The sequence below is a fragment of the Tiliqua scincoides genome, chromosome 5 (genome assembly GCF_035046505.1).
Source record: "Tiliqua scincoides isolate rTilSci1 chromosome 5, rTilSci1.hap2, whole genome shotgun sequence".
In the NCBI taxonomy this organism is placed as follows: Eukaryota; Metazoa; Chordata; class Lepidosauria; order Squamata; family Scincidae; genus Tiliqua; species Tiliqua scincoides.
In genome coordinates, this window is record NC_089825.1 from 74,787,871 (window position 1) to 74,811,485 (window position 23,615).

Sequence of the window (23,615 nt, forward strand, 5' to 3'; positions counted from 1 at the left end):
AAGTTTGAAAGTTAAAAACAGGTGAGGGTTGAGCTGAATTCTCAAAAGTCTTTCCCTGAAGGTTAGGATCATCAGTTTCCATTTGAAGAAGGGAAAAATCAAAAGCTGTTAGTCGCTCCAAAGGATTGGTCTCAGCTACTGAAGACGAAGCAGGTTTCGACAATGGTTTCTGGTTAGAGGATAAGGGAAGAGTCAAAGTCCTGGATTCGTGCTTACAGGGAATAAAAGGAAGGAGGCTCGTAACTTGGGTATTCCTGAAGTGTCTTTGGAGAAGAATCCCATGTCTCCTTAAGGCTCCTGCACGCCGGAGCAGCAGCTTCGGATGCGGGCGGAAGAGAAATATAACAGGAACCTGTCCGTGGAGCTAGTTGGAAACAGTTTTTTGATTTTCTGAAGATCAATAAAGGAAAAAGTTGTTCCTAGTAGAGTAGCCAGATGATTTTTGACTGGCCTTAGTTTACTCCAATCAAAACGATTCCCTCCATGCCGAGGAATTATAATTGCAATGCAGTTTGGTTCGTAAATCAATTGAGCAGGTTTACTCTCACGAGTCAGTGATAGTGAGTGCTTACATAAGGAATTTGCATACAGTTTTTTTTGTTGCATGTGGCAGCAAGGAGCACTTAACTGCAATGAGATAATGGTGTGATGCAGTTCCTTTAAGAGTCCCACTATAGTCTCAGTTTGAGAAAAAATCGTGCTTACCATGCAAGAGGTTAGGAGAGAATGTTGAGATTGCTGCAGTAATAGATGAGAATGCTGCAACAATAAATTCTCCAGTTCATGCCATTTATCAGCTCCATATGGGGATGCAGGAGGATGCAGCTCATTTCTATCGGAGTTGTTTGAAGCAAAGGGCAGCATCGAAGAAACTGCTTGGGGGGGGAGATAAAGGACTCGGTAATGCAGCTTCTGAGAGCTGAGGCAAGGAGAAAAATGTCTCCAATCTGGTTTGTTTAAGGTGGGGAGTTGAGTCAGATTCTGCATCCCCTGGAGAGAAGGTTCTTTTTCCCCCCATTAAATTAGGAGGCAAAAGGTAAAGATTCAATGAAGAAGGTTACTCACAGGTCAGAAAATATGGAGGAGTTAATCATCCAGCTGAGTCTGTTAAGCTCCTGAAAATGAGCTCCGAAGGCGTCTAGTAGCAGGCAAAGTAAACACCACAAGATTTACGAACCCTCAAACAGTCCGTTTGTAGGAAACAAGGTCCAAAAACAACATAAGAGATTAAAAAAAGAATTTGGATGACGGAGCTTCAGCTTCAGCGTCCTTGGCATGGAATGTCCCACCGGAAGTCTCCGGCCGTGATTAGGTCATTAAGTGAGCATTCAGCCTCATCTATTGCCTTTGTCGTGTAAACAAGCAATCCCTACCAGACATTAGCTGGATGCACTGGCTATTGGAGATAGTCTCTTCTTTGCACTGAGCCTCTTTGTTGTGTAATGAGATACTTTGCAGCAGGTTATGGGAGACGTGACTGCCTCATTAAGAACCTCTTTGTTGTGCTTTGACCATTGTCATATATGTGGTCCATCTTTAAGCGAATGGTTAAGTGGCGTATGCCTGTATTAGTATGCTATTTCACTACATGGCAGATATTCAAGCATAGTGCTTGATTTTTATGTTTTAAACTACTATTTCATATCTATCTGCAGAGATCTGAGGTGCAAGCTACCACTATACACAAGGCTGCAAATAATGGAATAAAGCAATTCAATAAGTTACAATGGAATATAACCCTGAGATAGCAAACCTTAAGAATATACTTGCGATTTTAATATAAGATCAATTCCATACCTGCAGCTAATAAATATTTGACAAGCTCCAAGTGACCCTCCTGAGCAGCTTCCATTAAAGGCGTTGAACAGCCAAGTTCTATATCAGCTCCTGCTTTAATAAGGAAGTCGGCCACTTCCAGAAAGCCCCCACAGCACGCTAATGTTAATGCAGTTTCCTGGGTTTCTTCTGTCTGAGCATTGATATTGGCTCCTTCCAGAAACAAAGATATATATGATGCAAATTAAGTTACAACAGGGGCTTGTTAAGACAGACATTTTTAAGGTATTTCACAACTGTGTACACAAGTACCAAAACGTTTCAAAGACAATTCCTCAGAACAATTAGAAAAGCTATGGCTGTTTCATGTTATTTCCTGGTGGCCTTTCATATCCCTGATGGCACTGCTTGTGGCTGTAGAAGCTTGGGAGACTGCCAAGTGTGCCTATAGAGAAAACATATTAAGGTTGCAATCCTATATACACTTACCTGGGAGTAAATTCAGTAACTTGCTTCTGAGTAGAAACGCATGGGATTGCACTGTATTGGCTAGTCGCCTTCCAAGAAATATATTTTCTTTCATCATGACATATTTAATGTCACATAATTTTTAGTATACCGATGGCCCAATCCTATTTAAAAAGCACACAGGTGGAATGCGCATTCCGCTGCTGCGGGCTGCTGCAAACCAGCCATAAAGCACTATGCGGCAGCACAAGCAGCCAACACACAGGCAAGAAGACCAGAACCTTTCTGCACTGGCATCACTGCCAGAGAAAGGTAAGCCTGCTGCAGGGCGTGGAACAGAGCTGGGAGCGGACAGAACAGGGTGGAGATGGGGCAGGGTGGTTGGATCGGGTCCGGAGGAAGGAATTGGCAGTTGTGGCACATGCCGATCCCAAGCCCCTTCCTGGGCCTGACCCACCTGCCTGGAACAATGCAGACTTGCACCAGTGATATAGCTAGCGCAGGTCCGAGTTGCCTTATAGTGGCTACTGGGGTTTACTCTGGGATAAAGGGATACATGACCTCTTACTGAGAACTCCAGCAGCCAAAACACCCCTGCGGGATGCAGCAGAGGCCATGCTGGGCTGCCCAACAAGTCAGTAAAACAAGTCAACCTTGAAAATATGCTTCTGAAAAGATAAGTTTCAAGATATTCAGAAACCTTCAGTGCTGCTACTAGTGTAGTTATGAGACTGTTACAGTTACCTTGACCTAGGAGTAATGCTACCATCTCCTCATGACCCTCTCGAGCTGCTTCCATCAGTGGTGTATAACCTTCATCATTTACCTCCTCCAAGTTAGCCCCTCGCTCAATTAATAAGGCAGCTAGCTCTACATGCCCACCACAGGCTGCCAAAGTTAATGGAGATTCAAAAGAATCAGCAGGCATGTTCACTTGAGCTCCACTGTCAAGGAGTAACCTAGCAACTTCCACATGCCCATCCTAGAAAGTAAAAACAAACAAAAGTGATTAAAAGGCAAGTCAGTACACAAGGGCTATCCAGACATTCTGGATAAAAGACATTCTCCACATCCAACATTGTTTTCCACCACAAAGTGAAGAACTTTATTCCTGCAGCATCAAAATAAGGGTTTTGCACTGGCCAGGCAGCAGTTTCAGTCTTGAAGAAATATGAACCAATTATTATTTAAGCAGGCCTTTGAAAAAATTCCATGTAGCAAGTTTGAGGTGGCTCATGTACACATCCTCAGTTAAATAATTCAGCAGGGAACAAACCTAGAATGGAAACGTCATATGGTCTGATTTAGTATACAGGGGACCCCCATATCCACAGATCCCACATCCGTGGTTTCAGTTAACTGGATCTGATCTGAAGGGGCACCCACGCTCCTCCTCCAGAAGCAAGGGGAGTTGAGCTCCCCTCACCGCTGGAAGGAAACCCCTGAATGAAGGCCCTGGAAGGAAGCCTCAGAATGTCTTATAAGGCAATAAAGTCACTTCCGATTTTACAATAAAACCGGAAGTAACTTTTTCACACAATCATTCTAAGGCCTGCAGAGGCCACAGGCAGCTCTCCTCACCTCCAGAGGGTGGAGGGCATCCCCCATATTCGTTGATTCAGCTAGATACGGGGGGGGGCATGCTTGTACTCATGAATATGCATTACATAAAATGGACAAGCAGCCTGGTCTGTGGAGGACTTTTGATTATCACACATACAGTGTGAATTTAGACAATGAATTGTGAGGTCAGACTCAGGTGCAGAGGCATTTCAGTTCTTTTTATGTTGTTTCAGTTGCTCAGTTCTGTCTGAAAATTTGGCCTTGTATTGCATCCTAAAAACATTTTGTGTTGTGACCCAAAATACATCTCTCTGGTAATGGTTGGGTACTTTCCTTTTCTTATAACAGTGTAAGTCACGGGCAGACCAATCCTAACATGCCCTCGAGTAGGCAGGCCATCAGGCCTGACCTGCATCCAGACAGAGTTGGCGCCGAAAGCAGCTCAGTCTGGGGCAAGGGGAATTGCTTCCCCTTACCACTTACCTGAAGAGGTGGCGCAGATCCAAGCAGCCCAGAGCTGCCCCAGGCTGCCTGGGATCAGGGTTAGGATTCGGTAAAATGGCCCTGCCTGCTGCTTACCCGCCACCTGCCCTCCCCCTGCCCCAAGATACCTCCTCCCTGCCCTCCCCACTTGCTCCAGTCTGACTCGGCCAAGGTGGGCTTACCCAATCTGCTGGCCCAACAGGGCTTGGGATGGCCTCCCTCCTCAGAAGGTGGCATGAAAGTGCTTTATGGCACTTTTGCAACACTCTTCGACCGGCCAACCTAGGGTACGCTCTGGATTGCACCCTTAGGGACATAACTCAGGAAGGATAGTTTATCTAGCTAGCAGCAACAGCTTATACTCAGAACTGACTTGTGCTGTAGAACAAGAGTACAACATGCACAGTTCACCCCTTCAGACACCTCCAACACACAGCAGAAGGCAAATAGAAACTGACTCTGCATTTGGTGTGATAATGCCTCTTTCCAGTGGGTGTCAATGGGCAATTTTCACAGTAGAGAGAAGTGAAAAGTGGTGTGCCTCAAGGCTTGGGACCAGTGGTCTTGGGACCAGTGCTTTTCAACCTGTTCATAAATGACCTGGAGACAGGGTTAAGCAGTGAAGTGGTCAAGTTTGCGGATGACACTAAACTTTCCCAAGTGGTAAAGACCAGAAGCGATTGTGAAGAGTCCCTGAAGGATCTCTCCAAACTGGGAAATTGGGCAGCAAAATGGCAGATGCGTTTCAATGTAAGAAAGTATAAAGTAATGCACACTGGGGCAAAAAATCAAAACTTCACATATAGGCTAATGGGTTCTGAGCTGTCTGTGACAGATCAGGAGAGAGGTCTTGGGCTGGTGGTGGACAGCTCGATGAAAGTGCCAACCCAAAGTGGTGCGTCAGTGAAGAAGTCTAATTCCATGCTTGGGATCATTAGAAAAAGGTATTGAGAATAAAACGGCCAATATTATAGTGCCATTGTACAAATCAATGGTAAGGCCACACCTGGGGTATTGCGTCCAATTCTGGTCACCACATTTCAAAAAGGATATAGTGGAAATGAAAAAGGTACGGAAGAGCGTGACCAAAATGAGTACTGGGATGGGGCACCTCCCTTATGAGGAAAGGTTACAGCATTTAGGGCTCTTCAGTCTAAAAAAGAGACACCTGAGGGGAGACATGATTAAGACATACAAAATCATGCAGGGGGTGGATAGAGTGGATAGAGAGATGCTCTTTTCCCTCTTAATGAAACACCAGAACCAGGGGACATCCACTAAAATTGAGTGTTGGTAAAGTTAGGACAGACAAAATAAAATATCCTTTACCCAGCATGTAATTAGTCTGTGGAACTCCTTGCCACACAGTGTGGTGATGGCATCTGGCCTGGATGCCTTTAACCCATTTCTGCTTGGCCCACAGGTGTTCACATTTAATCCCTGTTGTGCATCCCAAGTCTTCAAGGGGTTAAGCTCCAAGTCTGAAAATTCTTGTAAATTATACAGCACGGCTTTCCTCTAGGGATTATGGGGCTTATAGTATACCCCTGAGGTATTCAAACTGTGCGTCAGGCCTCCTTAGTGAGGCGTGGCTAACCTCCAGGGGTGTCACCAGGCGTCTCAGGGTGAGAGGTGGCCACAGCTGCTCAGCTGCACGTGCTGCCTCCCTACTCGCTGCTTTTCTGCAGCTGTGAACGAGGTGGGTGGGGCAGCGTGAGGTGAGAAGGGTGTGTGAAACAGGGTGGGGGGAGGTGGGAGAGAAGGCTGGCTGGGCAGCAGCAGAGGTGCTGCATCTCATCAGCACAGGGCATGTTCCTGGCAGGCTTCAAACTGGGAGGGAAGCCAGACCTAGAGAGAGCTCTTTCCTCCACTTGGGAAGGAGGGAGCCCAGCCTGCTCTTGGGGGGGGGGGGTCCAAATGCTCCAGCCTGCATTCCTCCATCTTGCCTGGGGGGAACGGGTGGCATCCACTGCTAAACGGGTGTATGTATGTGAGCATGCCCCCATCTACTTTGGGGGTGAGTTGTAATCTTGCTCGGTGTGGCTGCAATCCTATCCACACTTTCCTGGGAGTAAGCCCCATTGATTCAAATGGAACTTATTTCTGAGTAGACCTACATAGGCGAGGGTTCTGTGTCAGCTTAACCAACGATCTTCACCTTTCTTTTTCCTCAAAAAAGAAAAAAAAAGCTGCTCTTGATCAGTCAGGCTTTGTCTCCAAAAATTGATTAAAAAATAAAAACACCCATTCCTTTTCAGCCATCACCCTTTTTCCTCCTGCCTCCTTTTTGGGGGGAGGGGACTTTCCATGTTGGCTGCTATTATAAGACAAAAGGCAAAATCCTAGCTAGGTCTACTCAGAAGTAAGTCCTATTGTGTTCAATGGGACTTACTCCCAGGAAAGTGAGGTTAGGATTGCAGCCAAACAGTCTCTGGATCTCAGTGTCACATCTGTTTGCAATTAGCAGATACACACAAAAGAGTCTTCCCCTCCCCCAGCAAATTCATCACCTAACCTCCCCCCCTTTCCAAAACCCTCCAGGTGTGCTGCTAACAAACTCAGGGCACAATCCTAACCAAGTCTACTCAGAAGTAAGTCCTATTTTGTTCAACAGGGCTTACTCTCAGGTAAGTGTGGTTATGACTGCAGCCTCAGAGTGCTGGCAGCTCTTTTTTTGTTTCTAGTGTATAATTATAACACCTTCATCCCCATTTTGGGGGTAACTAAGGTGAGGTGATGTAATGGGTAGCCGTGGCCAATGGCCACAAGGATCAGGGGAGCCATGGGCCGGAAAAGTTCCACTGGTCTACCCCCATGAACCCCAACAGGAAGAGACACTGAGCACATCAATTGTAGATTAAGGATAGTTCCATGAGGCCACACCTGTGTTCCACAAGATGTTTCACCAACTTCCCAGTTCCTGAGGTCTTCCAGGTATGTGAGCAGAACGGAGGCAGGGAGCCAGTTTAAGGTGGAATGTGCACACCTTGATTACACTCACTGCAATGCAAACAGTGTGACTACGTTTTCAAGTAAAATCTTGCCCCACTCCTACCTCCCACACATCTTACCATGCATGCCTCCATTAATGCAGTATGCATTTCATCTGTTTTATGTTCCTGGTCTGCACCTGCTTCCAGTAAAAACCGCACCATTTCTAAATGGCCTAAAATAAAAAAAAATACACACATATTATTAGACATCAAAATTCCCCTCACAGATTAACCTCAAATCTTTTCAATTTATTCACTGGATTAAGATACAGTTCAACACACAACTGCAACAAGAATAAATCCACTCTAAATTTTGGAGGTTAACTTCTCTCTCCCTCTCTCAAAGGCAACAACTCTTTGGGGGGGGGGGAAATTTTCCCCATTTTTGACAGGAGCATCATCTGCTCTGAATGAGCAGGGTACAAAACCAAATTAATGTATTTCAGTTAATTCTAAAAACTACAAGCTGCTAAATAAAGCAAGATCATTTAAGCATATGACCAATGGCCAGTTCTTCCACCACAAGGCAGGGAAAAACATCTCTGCAGACATTTAATACTTCTCTTTTCTGAAGAAAAAAAAAATCAGGTTGAGTGACCTGGTAAAACAAAGTAAGTGGACGATAAATTTCTCTCAAGCTAGCAGTAATACACACATATATTGCCTTTCAAATCTCAAGCATGACATTTGGAAGAAAAGACAAGAGGTTAAAAACCTTCAAAAGAAGACAAGCCAGCTTAAGATCACAATACTGTCTTTAAACATCAAGGTAACTTCTTCATGAAAGAACAGGGAGCTGGAGAATCTGAGAAAGTGGATTATCACAACCTTAATTCCTTTAGTTATTTTCTTTCCACATAGGTCATATAGGTCATAGCTTTGAACCAAAAGCATAAACATATAGTTGTATCACAACGCGGCTTTACAACTTCTCCATTGCTTCATCTAGTTTCCTATCCTAAAATTTTATTATTATTTATTACATTTTTATACTGCCCTTCCTACAAAGAGCTCCACGGCTGCTCCCCGCCTTTTTCCCCCTCACAACAACCCTGTGAGGTAGGCAAGGCTGAGAAAAAGTGACTAGCCCAAGGTCACCCAGGAAGCTTCGTGGTTGAGGGGAGATTTGAATCTGGATCTTCCAGGTCTGAGTCCACCTCCCAAACTACTACACAACCATATCTCATTCCATATTGGGTGGATCCTCTTTATCCATGGGTTTGGGACCCACAGATGTGACCCACCGCAGGTCCGGAACCTGCAGCTGAGAATCCACTGAGTCTCCCGGATGCAACCAGAACCTTGTTGCAGTCACATCCGGAAGGCTTTCTGAGGCCCTCAGAGGCAGCATGCTACCTCTACAAGCCTCAGAAAGCCACCAGGAGGTGTTTAAAGGGCACTTCTGGTTTTCACTGAAAACTGAAAGTGCCCATTAAACACCTCCAGGAGTCTATCTGAGGCCCTTGGAGGCGAAGCACTGACTCTCCAGGCCTCAGAACACTTTCCAAATGTGATTGGAGCAGAGCTCAGGTTGCATTTGGAGGGTGCCCTGACCTGTGGATTTCATTATCTGCAGTGTTGGCATCCGTGGGGGTTCAAGGAACAAAATCCCCACGGATGCTGAGGCACCACCTGTACAAGTACAGTATGAACCCTGAAAACTTTTCCATTCTCCTCCAGCTGCTCTGTAAAATACTTGCATTCAACACATTTCTTGTGGAGTTTTTTTGCCATAAGTTCCAGTGTTTAAAGCATGTAATTTAAGGAGGTCTTGCTTTGGGAAAACAGGAGTTATTCAATTTATAAGAGTTATTTGATGAATATAAATTAGATTTAGAGACCTTTATTGGCATTCATTCATGTCCCAACAAATGAGTCATTAAAGTAAAATAAGATGCAAAAAAAAAGAAATAAATAATTAAAAATAAAATAAAGGTCACACAAATTTTAAGGTTAAAATGCAAACAAACCATACAAACAAACATTACACCAATCTCTTTCCATACTTTTCTAAAACTGACAAAAGGAAATTAGCAGTGCCCTGCAACACATCTACTGGGCCGTATACAAGTTTCATCAGCTCTGGAAGCCCATTCTTCTTCACTAGGTTAGATTCTAGATCAGGGTGTCCAAAGTTTTTGGCAGGAGGGCCACATCATCTCTCTGACACTGTTGGGGGCCGGGGGAAAAAAAGAATTAATTTACGTTTAAAATTTGAATAAATTTACATAAGTTTACATAAATGAATATATTAAAGATGAACCTATATGAATGAATGAAGGTCGTGAAACAGCTCAAAGCCTATAAAAGGCCTTGCACAAAGCAAGGCTGGCCTTTCCTTTGCTGCCGCTACTGCATCACAGTTGTGAAACAGCAAGCAGTGGAGAAAGCCCTCATCCCACAGCTCACATGAGAGGTCAAATAGTCGCCTTCACGCTGAGAGCAGTTGCATTGTGCCAGTGCAGGCTCCAACAAATCTCTGGAGGGCCAGAGGCTCATTGGAGACTGGGGACTCCCTGAGGGCCGCATTGAGAGGCCTTGAGGGCCGCAAGTGGCCCCAGGGCCGGGGTTTTGGCACCCCTATGTGAATAGAATGCATAGCCAAAAGAACTGGACAAGAGAAAAATATATGGGAGAGGGTCTCGACCTGGAGCAGAGAACAAGGGCAGAGCCGATCAAGAAGAGGGACTTTATGGTACCTTCCTGTGGTTACTGCCAAAGGATGATGAATATAAAATAAATGTAGGTTTAAGATTCCAAGAACACATCAAATTAAGTATTAAAAATTAAAATCCTTCATGCTCACTCATTTCTCTTCAAGTCAATAAGGTAGAAAAACCAAGTGGGGGAAAAAAAAGATTTTCAAATGAAATCCTAATAGTGAGTTGAGTTGTTTTTTTAAATGATGCTTTTTAATGTCTGCTGAAGAATAATGTTAGATTATTCAATGAAAAAGGTTATGTTTGAGAGATTTCAATACTATACCTTTATAGCAAGCCAGCGTAAGTGCACTCTCCTTAAATTCATTGGAATGTGTATTGATTCCAGCTCCATTTTCTAACAACACTCTGGCAACTTCCACATGTCCAGCACTCCCTGCCTCCATAAGAGGAGTGTGGCCATTTTCATTATGGTCCTCAATACTAGCACCCGACTCCAACAGGGCCTTCACAACATCTACATAGCCTCCAGCACAAGCATAAGTGAGTGCTGTGTTGCCTAGTATCAGAAAAGGAAGAAATATTTTTGAGGTTTGTTTGGACAATCTCTTTTCTCTCTCCCCTACTACCCCCAAAAAGAATCTATAATAGTGCAGATAATTTCTATCTAAATTTCTTATAGCTTTCAGTCGCAAGAGGGCTAGTATGGTCGAATGGCTAAATAAATCTGTGCACTAGGAAATCCTGCATTCACATCTTGCTGAAAACATGAATTTGCTGCATTAATCCACCACCTGCCAATACTACCTGTCCTCTCAGGTAATCAGAGGGGGACCGTCTAACTATGTCACCACTGACAGAGGTAAGAGCGTGAACTAGGGGTTTCTCAGTGGTGGTGTCATGTCTGTGGAATTATCTCCCCCTGGAATTAAGAACAGCTCCCCCTTTGGAGACCTTTCAGCAGGGCCTCAAGACCTTTTTATTTAGCAAAGTGTTGATGGCTGACATCTAGGGCTGGTGCTTTTAATGAATGCAATTTTTTAGCAGTCTGATCCAGAGGGGTTTACTTCTGTTTTATTGTCTAATAATTGCTTTTATGTTTTAATGTTAGTATTGTTTTAAATTTATAATCTAGTATTTTTATCTTGTAAAGCCACCCTGAGCGCAGGAGAAAGGTGGGGTATAAATTCTTTAAAACAATCAAGTAAAATGGCTTCTATATCTGGCAAAGTATTGAATACATTGTGCCAGATTCACTGAGTTTCTTTCTTTAATAAAGTAATTTAAGATATATGATTTTAAATTGATATAATCAGATTTCAACAATACTTTGACTCAGTCCCACAAAACATCTTCCGATGAAAATCTGATAAAAGTAGATCTGTAAGGTGGGAATGCAGCTGACTGCAACACTAAGGGATAATAAGGGGAACAAAGTTAAATGGAAAAGCATTTCAGTGACATCTTCCAGTTTTCATCTGGCACTATACCTGACAGCAAGAAAAAAATCATTGTGGAAAACTCATTTCAGTCTAGGGAAGAAAATCAAGTGAAGGGTTATACAATATCAGTAAGAAATGTTTGCATGGTGATCAGTATTTACTCTTTCTATTTACACTCTGGGATAGTGTCATGTCATATATCCTTATGTGATTCCACAAAAAGTTCGCAAAGTTTGGCAATTGTTGCAGAGACCAGGACCCAAATGTCAAGCTCTAGAACCCAACAGCTGCCAGACTGGAGCACTGCCTACTACTTGCCACCATTCATCTCTAATTAATCTTTGCGATATCTAGATAGTCTTTGTCACCCAGATCAGGAAAAGCTCCCTTGTACTTTCCCTGTGCTCAATTCTTTCTGCAACATCTCCTTGCTCTGAATCAATAGACTTGCTGCTTCTACTCTGCCACCGACTACCTTCAGAATTCTTCAGACCATGTAAATTCAAGTTTATATAATTTTCCCAAATGGCATAACATCAAACCTGTCTGCAAAATGTAGAATTTTTATATAAGAAAACTATAACTTCTGGTGCCATTTCCAGGTTGCTCCACATTCCCGCTATATTTAAGTGTGACACGTTATAGAGTATTACCTGTTGAGGATTGTGCATTGACATCAGCACCATGAGCTAGCAGCAACTTGACAATTTTGACATGCCCTCCATTAGCAGCAGCCATTAAAGGGGTTATGTCTCCTTTGATACCTCTGTCTTCAACATTTGCATGCATTGCCAACAGCACCTGTTGATGGGAAAAAAGACAAAAACCTAGTAGTTAAGATGAGAAATGACCAAATCTGTTAATGTCCCCTGTAAAAACATAGATGCAATTCTTTGTTGTGTGCTGTTGTGTCTTGTAAATCAATAACTTCAAAAACCATCTGTAGTGAGATTAGCAAATGGGTCATCATGTCGCGCTTCAATTAAGTAGAGTTTAAGCAACAATATGCAATACAAACTATGTCTGGGGACAGAAGAAACTGCTGTAAGTTTCATTTCCCAGATGTAATGTTTTAGGAATTGGAAGGAAAGGAACAAAATAAACAGGGGCAACGACTCCTTTCAGAAACAGAGAGCATCCCTTCTGCTGCTTTCCTTACCATATTCAAATCTATTAATCTCCCAATTTACTACTAACCTAGCTATGACTGGGTTTGATCCTTTCATTTCAGTCAGGCAAAAATTCAAAGTCCATTTTAAATCAAACTCTGCCACTGTGTGTATGCATATGATTGGATGTTGGGTGGGAAGGCAGGCACTAAATATGCTATACAGGGCTGGGCCCAAAGCTCAACTTTTAGATTTTGGGGTTGATACAGTGCTAAGTGGGGGGGGGGGGGGGACACAACGACAATGCACTGAAAAAGCCCTTATGAGCAAATGCTACCTTTTTTTACCCTGTTGATTGCTACTGGATACACAGACTCAAATCCCTGCTCAACCATGACACTTACTGGATGACCTTGGGTCAGTCGTAACCTATCTCACAGGGTTGTTGTAAGAATAATGTGAGGAGGAAGAGCCATATACCCCATCCTAAGCCCCTTGGAGGAAAAAACAATAAATGTAGTTCATAAGATACTCTGGCATCATTTTTCTAAGGAGGGCTTCTTTCTCTTTCCCACCGTGATCCCAGTCAGTCAGAGCTACATGATATCACTAGGGTCAAATTAAGTCCAGTCCGGATGGTGGCAATGTTCCATGGGCTTCTTGGATCACATAGGGAATAGCCAGGATCACCTAGTGGGCCAGTGACATCACTGATGACAAACAGAGCCTGTACAGGGCAACATTTTGTAGCCTTATGCAGCTATCCCTCTGGGAAAAATATCTCCAGCAGGAAGGGTTGAATCTGGCAAAAATGTTCACCAAAATCTAAGGTCAGTTCCAATTACACAGCTTCTTAAGTCTTTTTTGTTTTTTGGGGGAGGGGTCATTTTATTTCTGATTAATACCATAGGCAATTTTTTTAAACTAGGGCCACTATTCTCAGTTTTATGTTTGGTTATAACCACTAGTGCAGCTGGGGTGGGGTCATAGGACACCAGGTAACACTCTTCCAAGGGGTGATAATGCTAACCCCTGGCACAGCCGCCAGGATTCTGCCCTCCTTCCCCCCACGCACCCTCCGAATGCGCCCAGAGCTGTGCTCTGGTCATGTCCAGAGGGTGTGCTGAAGCCTTAAAATGTCACTTCTGGTTTTGGAGGAAAACTAGAAGTGATGTTCTAAGGCTTCCTGAAGGCCTCCCGTGCATGGCCTCCCCGGGCTTCAGAACACCCTCCAAATGCATTCAGAGGGAGCACAAGGGCGGCTCTAGATGATGTGGCCTGGGGCGGCACTCCTTCCAGTTATTCTGCTGGTTACAATGCTTTCTTCTTCCCAGTATATCTATTGCTCGGCAAAAAGATGTAGTTCTTTTCATTCTTTCATTATGACTAGTTCATAAAATATGAACCAACCTTGTTATGTATGGATTTTCTTTATACATGGATTTGACTCAACACAAATGGCCACTGCAAATGAGAAGGAATGTGCTCATCCCCAGAGAAGGGGAAAAATGCAGCTCTTTAAAATCAGTTTAAAAAACTGCTTTTCCTACTGTTGTAGAAAGATAATCATGAAATCGATCATTCCATTATTTAGCTTACCCAGGCAAAGGAAGGGGGTCCTTTGCATTTCTAATTGCTGACTGCCCCTCTATAACAGTAAGAAAAGCTGTTTTTAAACCACATTTGTAAAGGGACACACTTTTTAATTTTTTTAAACTGCTTTTATTTAACACATTTTATGGTATCAGCAGGGAGTCCCAGAATCAACTCCTATGGATGTTAAGGCATGACCTTATTCCACTAGGAGCAAGGGAGGGGCAAGAAACCTGGAAGTGGGTCTTTAAATCTGTTTTCCCACTTTTTTTTAAATCCATGGATTTTTTTATCCACTAGTGGTTCTGGAACCGAACACCAGCAGATAATGAGGGACATCCTGCAATCTAGGTCTGGAGGGAAAAAAAACCGTTTCACTGGGAAGGAAGAAAAGGAATGTGTTTCCATACATTAACACTTCATGACAGTATTAAGCATTTGTGTAGCACTTTTTGAGTGCATAAAGAGCATCATGAAAGATCCTGATATTGTCCTTACAATGATGTAGTAAAATAAGTATTATTGTTCCCTTAATGGAGCTGGGGAGCTAAGGCTGAAAGGGTTCTTAAGCTTCTGGTAATAGCTAAGGATCACTTGCCTCCTGAACGGATTTCAGCACACATTCACTTCCAGCCAAACCACCAACTGATGATCTCCCACCACATGTGCACCCACACTACACATTATTTATACTCACAAAGCCCGATTGCTAGCAGGTATCCAACTCTATCATCACGTTTGAGCGGCTGGACTGTTCCAGTCAATGACCAGTACCTAGAGAATACAGTGTCCCACAGACAAATTCCAAAGTTGGCCACTGTACTCTAAACCATAAGTTTTCAATTGGTGTGCCTTAAACTGATCCAAAGTGGGTTACAACACTGAAACCATGCCCATCTTCTGAAGTGAGAGAACAAGACAGGCAAGGACAGATCTAGATACACTTCATTTTTTAAAGTACAGATACATTAAAAGTGGGTTCCGTGTAAATGGGTTGTGAATCTGGAAACACTAAAGGCCAATGCTCTAAATGATTCATTGTTGAACAGACCAAAGAAACCAACCTGGGCAAGTTCATAGTATCCAGCTGAGCAGGCTAAACAAAGAAGACTTTCCCCTTCTTCAGTGTGTTCATTCACACTTCGCCCTTCAATTAGTAACTTTCGCACAGCATTTACATCTCCTTCTGAACAAGCTTCTGCCAAACTGCGGCTACAAAGAGAACACTATGGTTAGTGCTTTAGACATCAGTGTTTAAGAGGGCTGTGTTTTCAGTACAGACTCAACACACCACTTGCATGTAGCGAAATGCAATAAGTGCAAAGAAGACCTTACATGTCTTGTGCATACAGGAATACAATCAAGGATGTAAGAAATGATAATCATGGTCTCTGCCTACACTTCTTCCAAACTGGCAGTAAAGCCAGAGTTCTAGGAACCAGTCTGTGGGTCCAAGGAACTGGATGTCAGGTCTACTACAGACAGCAGGAGGAAGAGAAAGTTAAATGTCACAGGCTACGTAATGGTGAGACACTGCCTGCACATGGGCGGGCATTTTACCTTTCAACTTCTACAAGAGATATATACAAAAACAGGATTGTTGGATAATGTAGTTGCCACAGACTCCAAGTGCACTGTTGCCAGTATTATTATTTTAATATGGTTAGCATTTTGTTGAGCTGCCCCTGAATGAAGATATATCATTAGCTCATGACAGTGCAAATAGCAACCACTATGAGTAGGATCAGGGTGCCTGCAAACACTTAGAAAATATACATTCAGCAGAACTAAACAAAGTCATTTACAATGAGGCAAATGGCAGATGAACATTTATTTATGCAATTATCTGATAGCATATTATATCTTTAAATCAGTGAAAATGGGAAAACAAGACAGCAGGATTATTAAATTTCACATCAATTAAAACCCAGGGATTTTGTTGCCCTCTCCTTATTTAGATAACATTGTATTTTGCAAAGCCTGTTAACTGATTAAACTGCAAAGTATTTAGCCCCCTCTCCCTAAACACTTCTTGAAGGTCTTGTGTTTATAGACTACATGAACTTTTTAGATTTTTTTCCTTCCAAGCAGATCTCAGATCTAAAAGTGAATAAGAAAAGAAATACAACTGTCATGAAAATAAAGAATAATTTTGTTTGTTTATGCAGTGCTCATACACTAGGTAACATCTATGACTGCAATCATATAGATGCTTACTTGGGAGTAAGTCCCATTGAGATCAATGAGACTTCTGAGTAGATACGCTTAGGTTTGTGCTGTAAATAAGTCCAGAGACCTTGGCAAATTAAGTCTTACAATATCAGAAAAAAAAAAATCTAGGCAACAAAAACGCAGAGAGAAAAAAACTTAATATCTTTCTAAAAAATACAACCACATACCAGATCAATACTATTGGCCAAAACCTAAGTGTTCACAACCTAACTATCTGATGCAGCAGCAATACCCTTGCATTCACCACACACACACACACACACACACACACACACACACAAACACACACACACACACACACACACACACACACACACACACACAGTAATCTATTTTTGAATTTACCAACACTTTTAAGGCTTGCAAAGAGGATTCTTCAAAACCAGGTGCCAGTGGCAATAATCCGAACCCCTGCCCTGAATATCCAGCATAATGATCCCCTCCCCCAAGTTCTCTGATCCAACGTTACCCAGCTACATCCCATGTTATAGCCAGCAGTGACACTCGGAACCCCTTTGCCACCTACTGACAAAACCAGTCCTAGACTTTTCCCTCATGCTCCAAATTTAGAACAGGGAAGGCAGGGAATATTTCCGCAGTTGTGCTAGCCTTCTAAGGATGTGAGCATCCCATTCCAACTGCTGGGATGATCTCCACTTGACTAGCTGAGAAGAGCAGAGGATCATCCCTAATCTCAAGCAGAAGTGCAAGATGGGAATAGAGATGAATGCTGCAATTCTATGCACATTTATCTGGGAGTAAGCCTCACTGAACATGGTGGACCTTGGTCCCAAGGAGATGTGCATAGGATAGCACTGAGGGGAAGAGTCCACATTTGTGAAGCCCTGTAAAGTGTAGGATTTTAAAACTTTCAGTGTGAATTATTTCTTCAGATAATAATTTGTTTTGTTATAGCAAAAACACAGGGAACAACTGTCAAAACAGGCTTCTGTAAGATACTCACTTGTCCGTCTGCCCTGCATTTGCTGTGCTTTCAGCTCTCATCCGGGTAAGTGCTGCAGCAGCTTCATCCAACGCACAGCTGACCGAAGAAGTTAGTCTACGGAGCACCTCAGGATCTGCAAAGGCTTTCCCATCCGCTGTAGATAATTTACCAATTCCTTTTATTTCAGATCAAAAGCAGGTTGATATGAAGAAAGAGGAAAACAGACAAAATTTGAGTTCATATATATCACAGAAAAACTACAGGTTTGATTGCAATACAATTTTTAAACACCGAATGTGTGAAGCAAAAATTTATTTGACAATTTCAAAACATCCTTTAGAAGCCATTGCATAGTAATTCAATTAATGAATCTCTTTATTTCAGATTAGATCAGCTACCATCCCTTGGTCCAGTCCTCTGAGTCAGAGACAAGAACAATCACTTCACACAAGTACACACCGAACTAGAAAGAAAGCCCTGCAAGCTGAGCAAATAAAATATTATATACACCACTTTAAATTTAAGCAGTACATTGACAGAACAGCAATCAATTAAAATCAATCCACAATAGAGCAAGCAGAAAATAAAACCAGCACTAGCAATGAAAGCTAATAAAAGCATCAGATAACAAAACAAGATCCACACAGAAGTTAATCACTGATGAAAAGAAGCCCACTGTTCACTAAAAATTAAGAACTCTGAAAGAATTTGGCCAACAAAGGTCTTAACCTGGTGCCTAATGCTTAGGCAACGGCAATACCAGATGGACCTCTGGAAAGAGTACTCAAAAATAAGGCGTCACCACAGAGTCCCCAGGAGCCATGCACTTTAACTCCAATGGTGATGATACTCAGAAAAAGGGCCTTTGAAGAGGTTTTCAATATCTAGGCAAGTTTGAATGAAAGTATCCCAGAAAGTATCTTCAGAATCCCATGCTCCAAGTCATACAAAGGTTTTATAAGTTAAAACCAATACTATGAATTGTGCCCAGAAGAACACAGGAAGAGATTACAGCTGTTTCAACACTGATGAAATGTGTTCCTGGAGGCCAATACACTACCTGACCACCACATTTTGCATCAATTTACATTTCTGAGAAGTCTACAGAGGTAACTTAAGGATGTATAAATTTTAATGTTACCAGGACATTATAACCGACCAGGATCCCAAGGAACAGTGTTGAAAATGCTTAAGAGTTCAGCAATTCGCATTAAAATACCTTGAGAATATAAATGCATAACTTTTTTAAAAAAATCAGAGCAACACTTTACCTGCAGCTTCTAATAAAGCTTCTAATCTAGCTTGGGTTTCTGGATCCACTGTTCTTAGATCAGCACCATCAGCAGTACTTGATAGCAGCAATTTTGAAGCTGTCTCCAGCATTGGATTTTCCAAATCATCTTGATCCAAAATGAACGACTCCACCTAGAAGAAGAAGAAAATGAGTTTTAATAGAAACTCAGCTTTTGATTTTATCAAAAAGTTCTTTCAGGTTTAGTTTACATCCTCAAACACCAAAACAATCCATTCATACTGACATGCTTCCAACGAATCTGCCTGCTGGTCTTAATTATGGAAATTATGGAGCATAATCACCATAATTATGGTGATCACAATAATTATGGAAATCACCCTTATTTCTCAAAACGTATCACCCCCCCCCATGCAGCCACACCAATGGAGCATGCACTTCATCCTGCAGGGGGGGGGTGTTACCCCCTACCTCCAACTCCCAAATGAATCTACTCAGATCCTGTGTCAGTGATTTTGTTGGCGCAAGTCCAAATGGACTGAGGAAGCATAGGATATTGGTTGCAGTGCTCCCACTGATACCAACTCCTTCTTGCCCTGTTCCCTGCACCTCCCTCCCCCATTCTGACACAGGCACCAGGGGTCATTATGAGACGGCAGGTGCGTGGCCATGGCCACTTGTGGTGGTAGCCTGACGCTAGCTCTGGCAGTGCCCAAACCCAACAGGATTGAGACCTTTATTCCTCTGCATAATTGCTGTCTGCCTAGAAACTTTACGCATTCCTCAACATGTATTTCCTTTTCCCATACTACCTCATCTCTAGTCTGACACAGCTCCACAACAGTTAGAAACTTGCAATTGTACATCTCTTGCCCAAGGTTCCCAATGAATAATAATCCCATACAGTGCTTTTTTTGTAAAAGAAAAGGTGCAGGAACTCACAACTTGTTAATCTTTTATTTATTTATTTATTTATTTATAAACCATTTTTTATTGGAGAAATAAAAAAATTTTTATGTGCTTCCCCCTAAAGATGAACTTACTTCTGAGTAGACATGCATAGGATTGGGCTGTTAATCTCCACATCCCCTCCCCCCTAGCTACTTTTTCTACACAAAAATACTGTACAGGTGCACTTGCAGCGTGTAGTATGTAGTGTGGCACTACTTCGAGGAGAGGAAGCAGTGAATGGATTCCGGAAAATGGCTTACATGAGTTCCATGTAGTAAAATTACTCTAAGCAACTGTGGGAGTAAGAACAAAAAAGGAATTCTTACATGAGAGGGGTCCTTAGGTGCACATAGAAACAGCTACGTTTGCAAACAAGCAATTAAATATGGTTTAATTCAGGTATCAGAATACTCTGTGTCTTTGGGAAGGTGCTTGGCATGCAATTGTATGTTCTCTGCTGACCTGAGCAGCTGCTGTGCATTGCTGGAGAGGAGCTGCAAACGCTGGCTGGCAGAGGGCATGCTTATGGGGGAAGGATGAGGAGGATCTCTGGCAAGGCTGGACAGCACGTTGTACACACGTAGAATCCCTTTTCACCTGCCCTTAGCATGTGAAAACGGGTGCAGATATATATCTCTGCCAGGATTAAGAGCCCAATCCTAGCTATGTCTACTCTGAAGTAAGTCTTGTTCTAGTCAATGGAGCTTACTCCCAGGAAAGTGCCTAGGATTGCAGCCCAAGAGCCCAATTCTATGCATGTCTACTCAGAAGTCCACTTTAGTGAATGGGGCTTACTGTGGATAGGATGGCAGCCTCAGGGCCCAATCCTGTGCCTGTCTACTCAGAAGTCAGTCCCATTAGAGTCAATGGGGCTTCCTCCCAGGAAGGTGTGGAGAGGACTGCAGCCTCATAGCCAAAGCCTATGGCTGTCTCCTCAGAAGTCAGTCCCAGTAGAGGCAGTGGGGCTTCCTCCCAGGAAAGTGTGGAGAGGACTGCAGCCTCAGAGCCCTTCCTCTGCCTGTCTACTCAGGCTGCAAGGCTATGACACTTTCCTGGGAGTAAGCCCCATTGAACACAATGGAACTTACTTCTGAGTAGACATGCCTAGGCTTGGGCTCTCAGACTGAAAGGCTATGCACCCTTTCCCAGCAGCAAGCCCCACTGAGCACAATGAGACTTACTTCTGAGTAGATACACCTAGGCTCATGCTGCAGATTGGCACGGCCCCTGCAAAAAGGTGCCGGAACTCCGTCCCCCCGCGTTCCATTAGAAAAAAAGCCCTGATCCCATAAATGAGCAAAGAGCAGCAAACACCCTATAAACATTTAAAATATTCAAAATTTGATTTGCTGTGGTGACAAACAGTTGCATTAAGCTAAATCCTGTAGTTCAAAAGCAGTTAAATTCTTGCATAGCACACTTAGGTACATCCAAGAAGCACATGAGACACTAATTAAAGGGCAAACACAGGTCTAAGATGCTGCTTTAGCTGCAGCAGTACCAGTCACTTTGAGTGACAATGCAGCCGAGTGACTTAGGGCCCAATCCTATTCAACTCTCCAGTGCTGATGCCAATGCTGATGCCAATGAGGTGTGCACAGCATTCCAAGGTGGGGGGAGCAGACACAGAGGCCAAGGTAAGAGAATATTTGTTCCTTCACCTTGGGACTTCTTTGTGGCTGCATCAGCATCGGAAAGTTGGATAGAACTGGGCCCTTAGGTTCAGACTGTCTGAAAAACTGTGGCCTCACTTCATCATTTGAATAGTTTCAACTCTTATTTGCAGAGGATAGCAAGCTAAAGCTCATAAACCTTTAAGTACAGAAATCAGATTCAGAAGGAAGATACAAACTCAACAACTGATGCATTCGTTAGGCACTGGGGAACGTTTTGGGACAAGCGGGGCCTGTACAAGAGGGACGGGTTCCATTTGAACCAGAATGGAACCAGACTGCTGGCGCATAACATTAAAAAGGTGGCAGAGCAGCTTTTAAACTGATCCCTGGGGGAAGGCCGACAGGAGCCGAGGGGCATCCGGTTCGGGACTCCTCATCCCTATGGGATGAGGATGGGGAGGTTAGAGAACAACAAGACAAAGGCAGGGTAGGAGAAGAAATTGGGAAAGGTAGGGAGATGGGATGTGATAGACAGTTTGGCACAATGAGAGGATGCGGGGACAAAGGAGCGAATAAGCAGCCCATCCTGGGGCATTCCGTGTATAAATGCTTTTATGCGAATGCCCGAAGTCTACGAGCAAAGGTGGGAGAACTGGAATGTCTGGTGACAAGGGAAAATATTGACATAGTGGGCATAACGGAAACCTGGTGGAATGCAGAGAATCAGTGGGATACCGCAATCCCGGGCTATAAACTCTACAGGAGGGACAGGCAGGGGCGTGTTGGAGGTGGGGTGGCCCTTTATGTTAAGGAAGGGATAGAATCCAGCAAAGTAGAGATTGAAGGTGGGTCCGACTCCACCGTAGAATCTCTGTGGGTTAAATTACCAGGCTTGAGCAGCAATGTAATACTGGGGGTGTGCTATCGTCCTCCAGACCAGAAATCGGATGGGGACCTTGAAATGAGGAAACAGATCAGGGAGGTGACAAGGAGGGACAGGGTTGTAATCATGGGGGACTTCAATTATCCTCATATTGACTGGGTCAATTTGTGTTCTGGTCACGATAAGGAAACCGGATTTCTTGACGTGCTAAATGACTGTGGCTTAGATCAGCTAGTCACGGAGCCCACCAGAGGACAGGTGACTCTGGATTTAATTTTGTGCGGTACGCAGGACCTGGTTAGAGATGTAAACGTTACTGAGCCATTGGGGAACAGTGATCATGCTGCGATCCGTTTTGACGTGCACGTTGGGGGAAGAATACCAGGCAAATCTCTAACAAAAACCCTTGACTTCCGACAGGCGGACTTCCCTCAAATGAGGAGGCTGGTTAGAAGGAGGTTGAAAGGGAGGGTAAAAAGAGTCCAGTCTCTCCAGAGTGCATGGAGGCTGCTCAAAACAACAGTAATAGAGGCCCAGCAGAGGTGTATACCACAAAGAAAGAAGGGTTCCACTAAATCCAGGAGAGTGCCCGCATGGCTAACCAGCCAAGTTAGAGAGGCTGTGAAGGGCAAGGAAGCTTCCTTCCGTAAATGGAAGTCTTGCCCTAGTGAAGAGAATAAAAAGGAACATAAACTGTGGCAAAAGAAATGTAAGAAGGTGATAGGGGAGGCCAAGCGAGACTATGAGGAACGCATGGCCAGCAACATTAAGGGGAATAATAAAAGCTTCTTCAAATATGTTAGAAGCAGGAAACCCGCCAGAGAAGCGGTTGGCCCTCTGGATGGTGAGGGAGGGAAAGGGGAGATAAAAGGAGACTTAGAGATGGCAGAGAAATTAAATGAGTTCTTTGCATCTGTCTTCACGGCAGAAGACCTCGGGCAGATACCGCTGCCCGAACGGCCCCTCCTAACCGAGGAGTTAAGTCAGATAGAGGTTAAAAGAGAAGATGTTTCAGACCTCATTGATAAATTAAAGATCAATAAGTCACCGGGCCCTGATGGCATACACCCAAGGGTTATTAAGGAATTGAAGAATGAAGTTGCAGATCTCTTGACTAAGGTATGCAACTTGTCCCTCAAAACGGCCACGGTACCAGAAGATTGGAGGATAGCAAATGTCACGCCTATTTTTAAAAAGGGAAAGAGGGGGGACCCAGGAAACTATAGGCCGGTCAGCCTAACATCTATACCGGGTAAGATGGTGGAATGCCTCATCAAAGATAGGATCTCAAAACACATAGACGAACAGGCCCTGCTGAGGGAGAGTCAGCATGGCTTCTGTAAGGGTAAGTCTTGCCTCACAAACCTTATAGAATTCTTTGAAAAGGTCAACAGGCATGTGGATGCGGGAGAACCCGTGGACATTATATATCTGGACTTTCAGAAGGCGTTTGACATGGTCCCTCACCAAAGGCTACTGAAAAAACTCCACAGTCAGGGAATTAGAGGACAGGTCCTCTCGTGGATTGAGAACTGGTTGGAGGCCAGGAAGCAGAGAGTGGGTGTCAATGGGCAATTTTCACAATGGAGAGAGGTGAAAAGCGGTGTGCCCCAAGGATCTGTCCTGGGACCGGTGCTTTTCAACCTCT

At 43.5% G+C, this 23,615-nt stretch overlaps 1 protein-coding gene across 5 annotated transcripts in view; it reads right to left on the reverse strand.

The window, feature by feature from the left end:
• ANKRD17 (ankyrin repeat domain 17) overlaps positions 1 to 23,615 on the reverse strand; it is a 155,067-nt gene that overhangs the window by 62,746 nt on the left and 68,706 nt on the right. For all 5 annotated transcript variants that reach the window (XM_066627454.1, XM_066627455.1, XM_066627453.1 and 2 more), the window contains exons 2-9: positions 18,537 to 18,690; positions 17,284 to 17,440; positions 15,152 to 15,299; positions 12,039 to 12,186; positions 10,269 to 10,502; positions 7,362 to 7,456; positions 2,989 to 3,226; positions 1,798 to 1,989 (exon numbers count right to left, since the gene is read on the reverse strand). In XM_066627454.1, the coding sequence (XP_066483551.1) occupies positions 1,798 to 1,989; positions 2,989 to 3,226; positions 7,362 to 7,456; positions 10,269 to 10,502; positions 12,039 to 12,186; positions 15,152 to 15,299; positions 17,284 to 17,440; positions 18,537 to 18,690 (1,366 nt within the window). The remainder of the gene's footprint in view (positions 1 to 1,797; positions 1,990 to 2,988; positions 3,227 to 7,361; positions 7,457 to 10,268; positions 10,503 to 12,038; positions 12,187 to 15,151; positions 15,300 to 17,283; positions 17,441 to 18,536; positions 18,691 to 23,615) is intronic.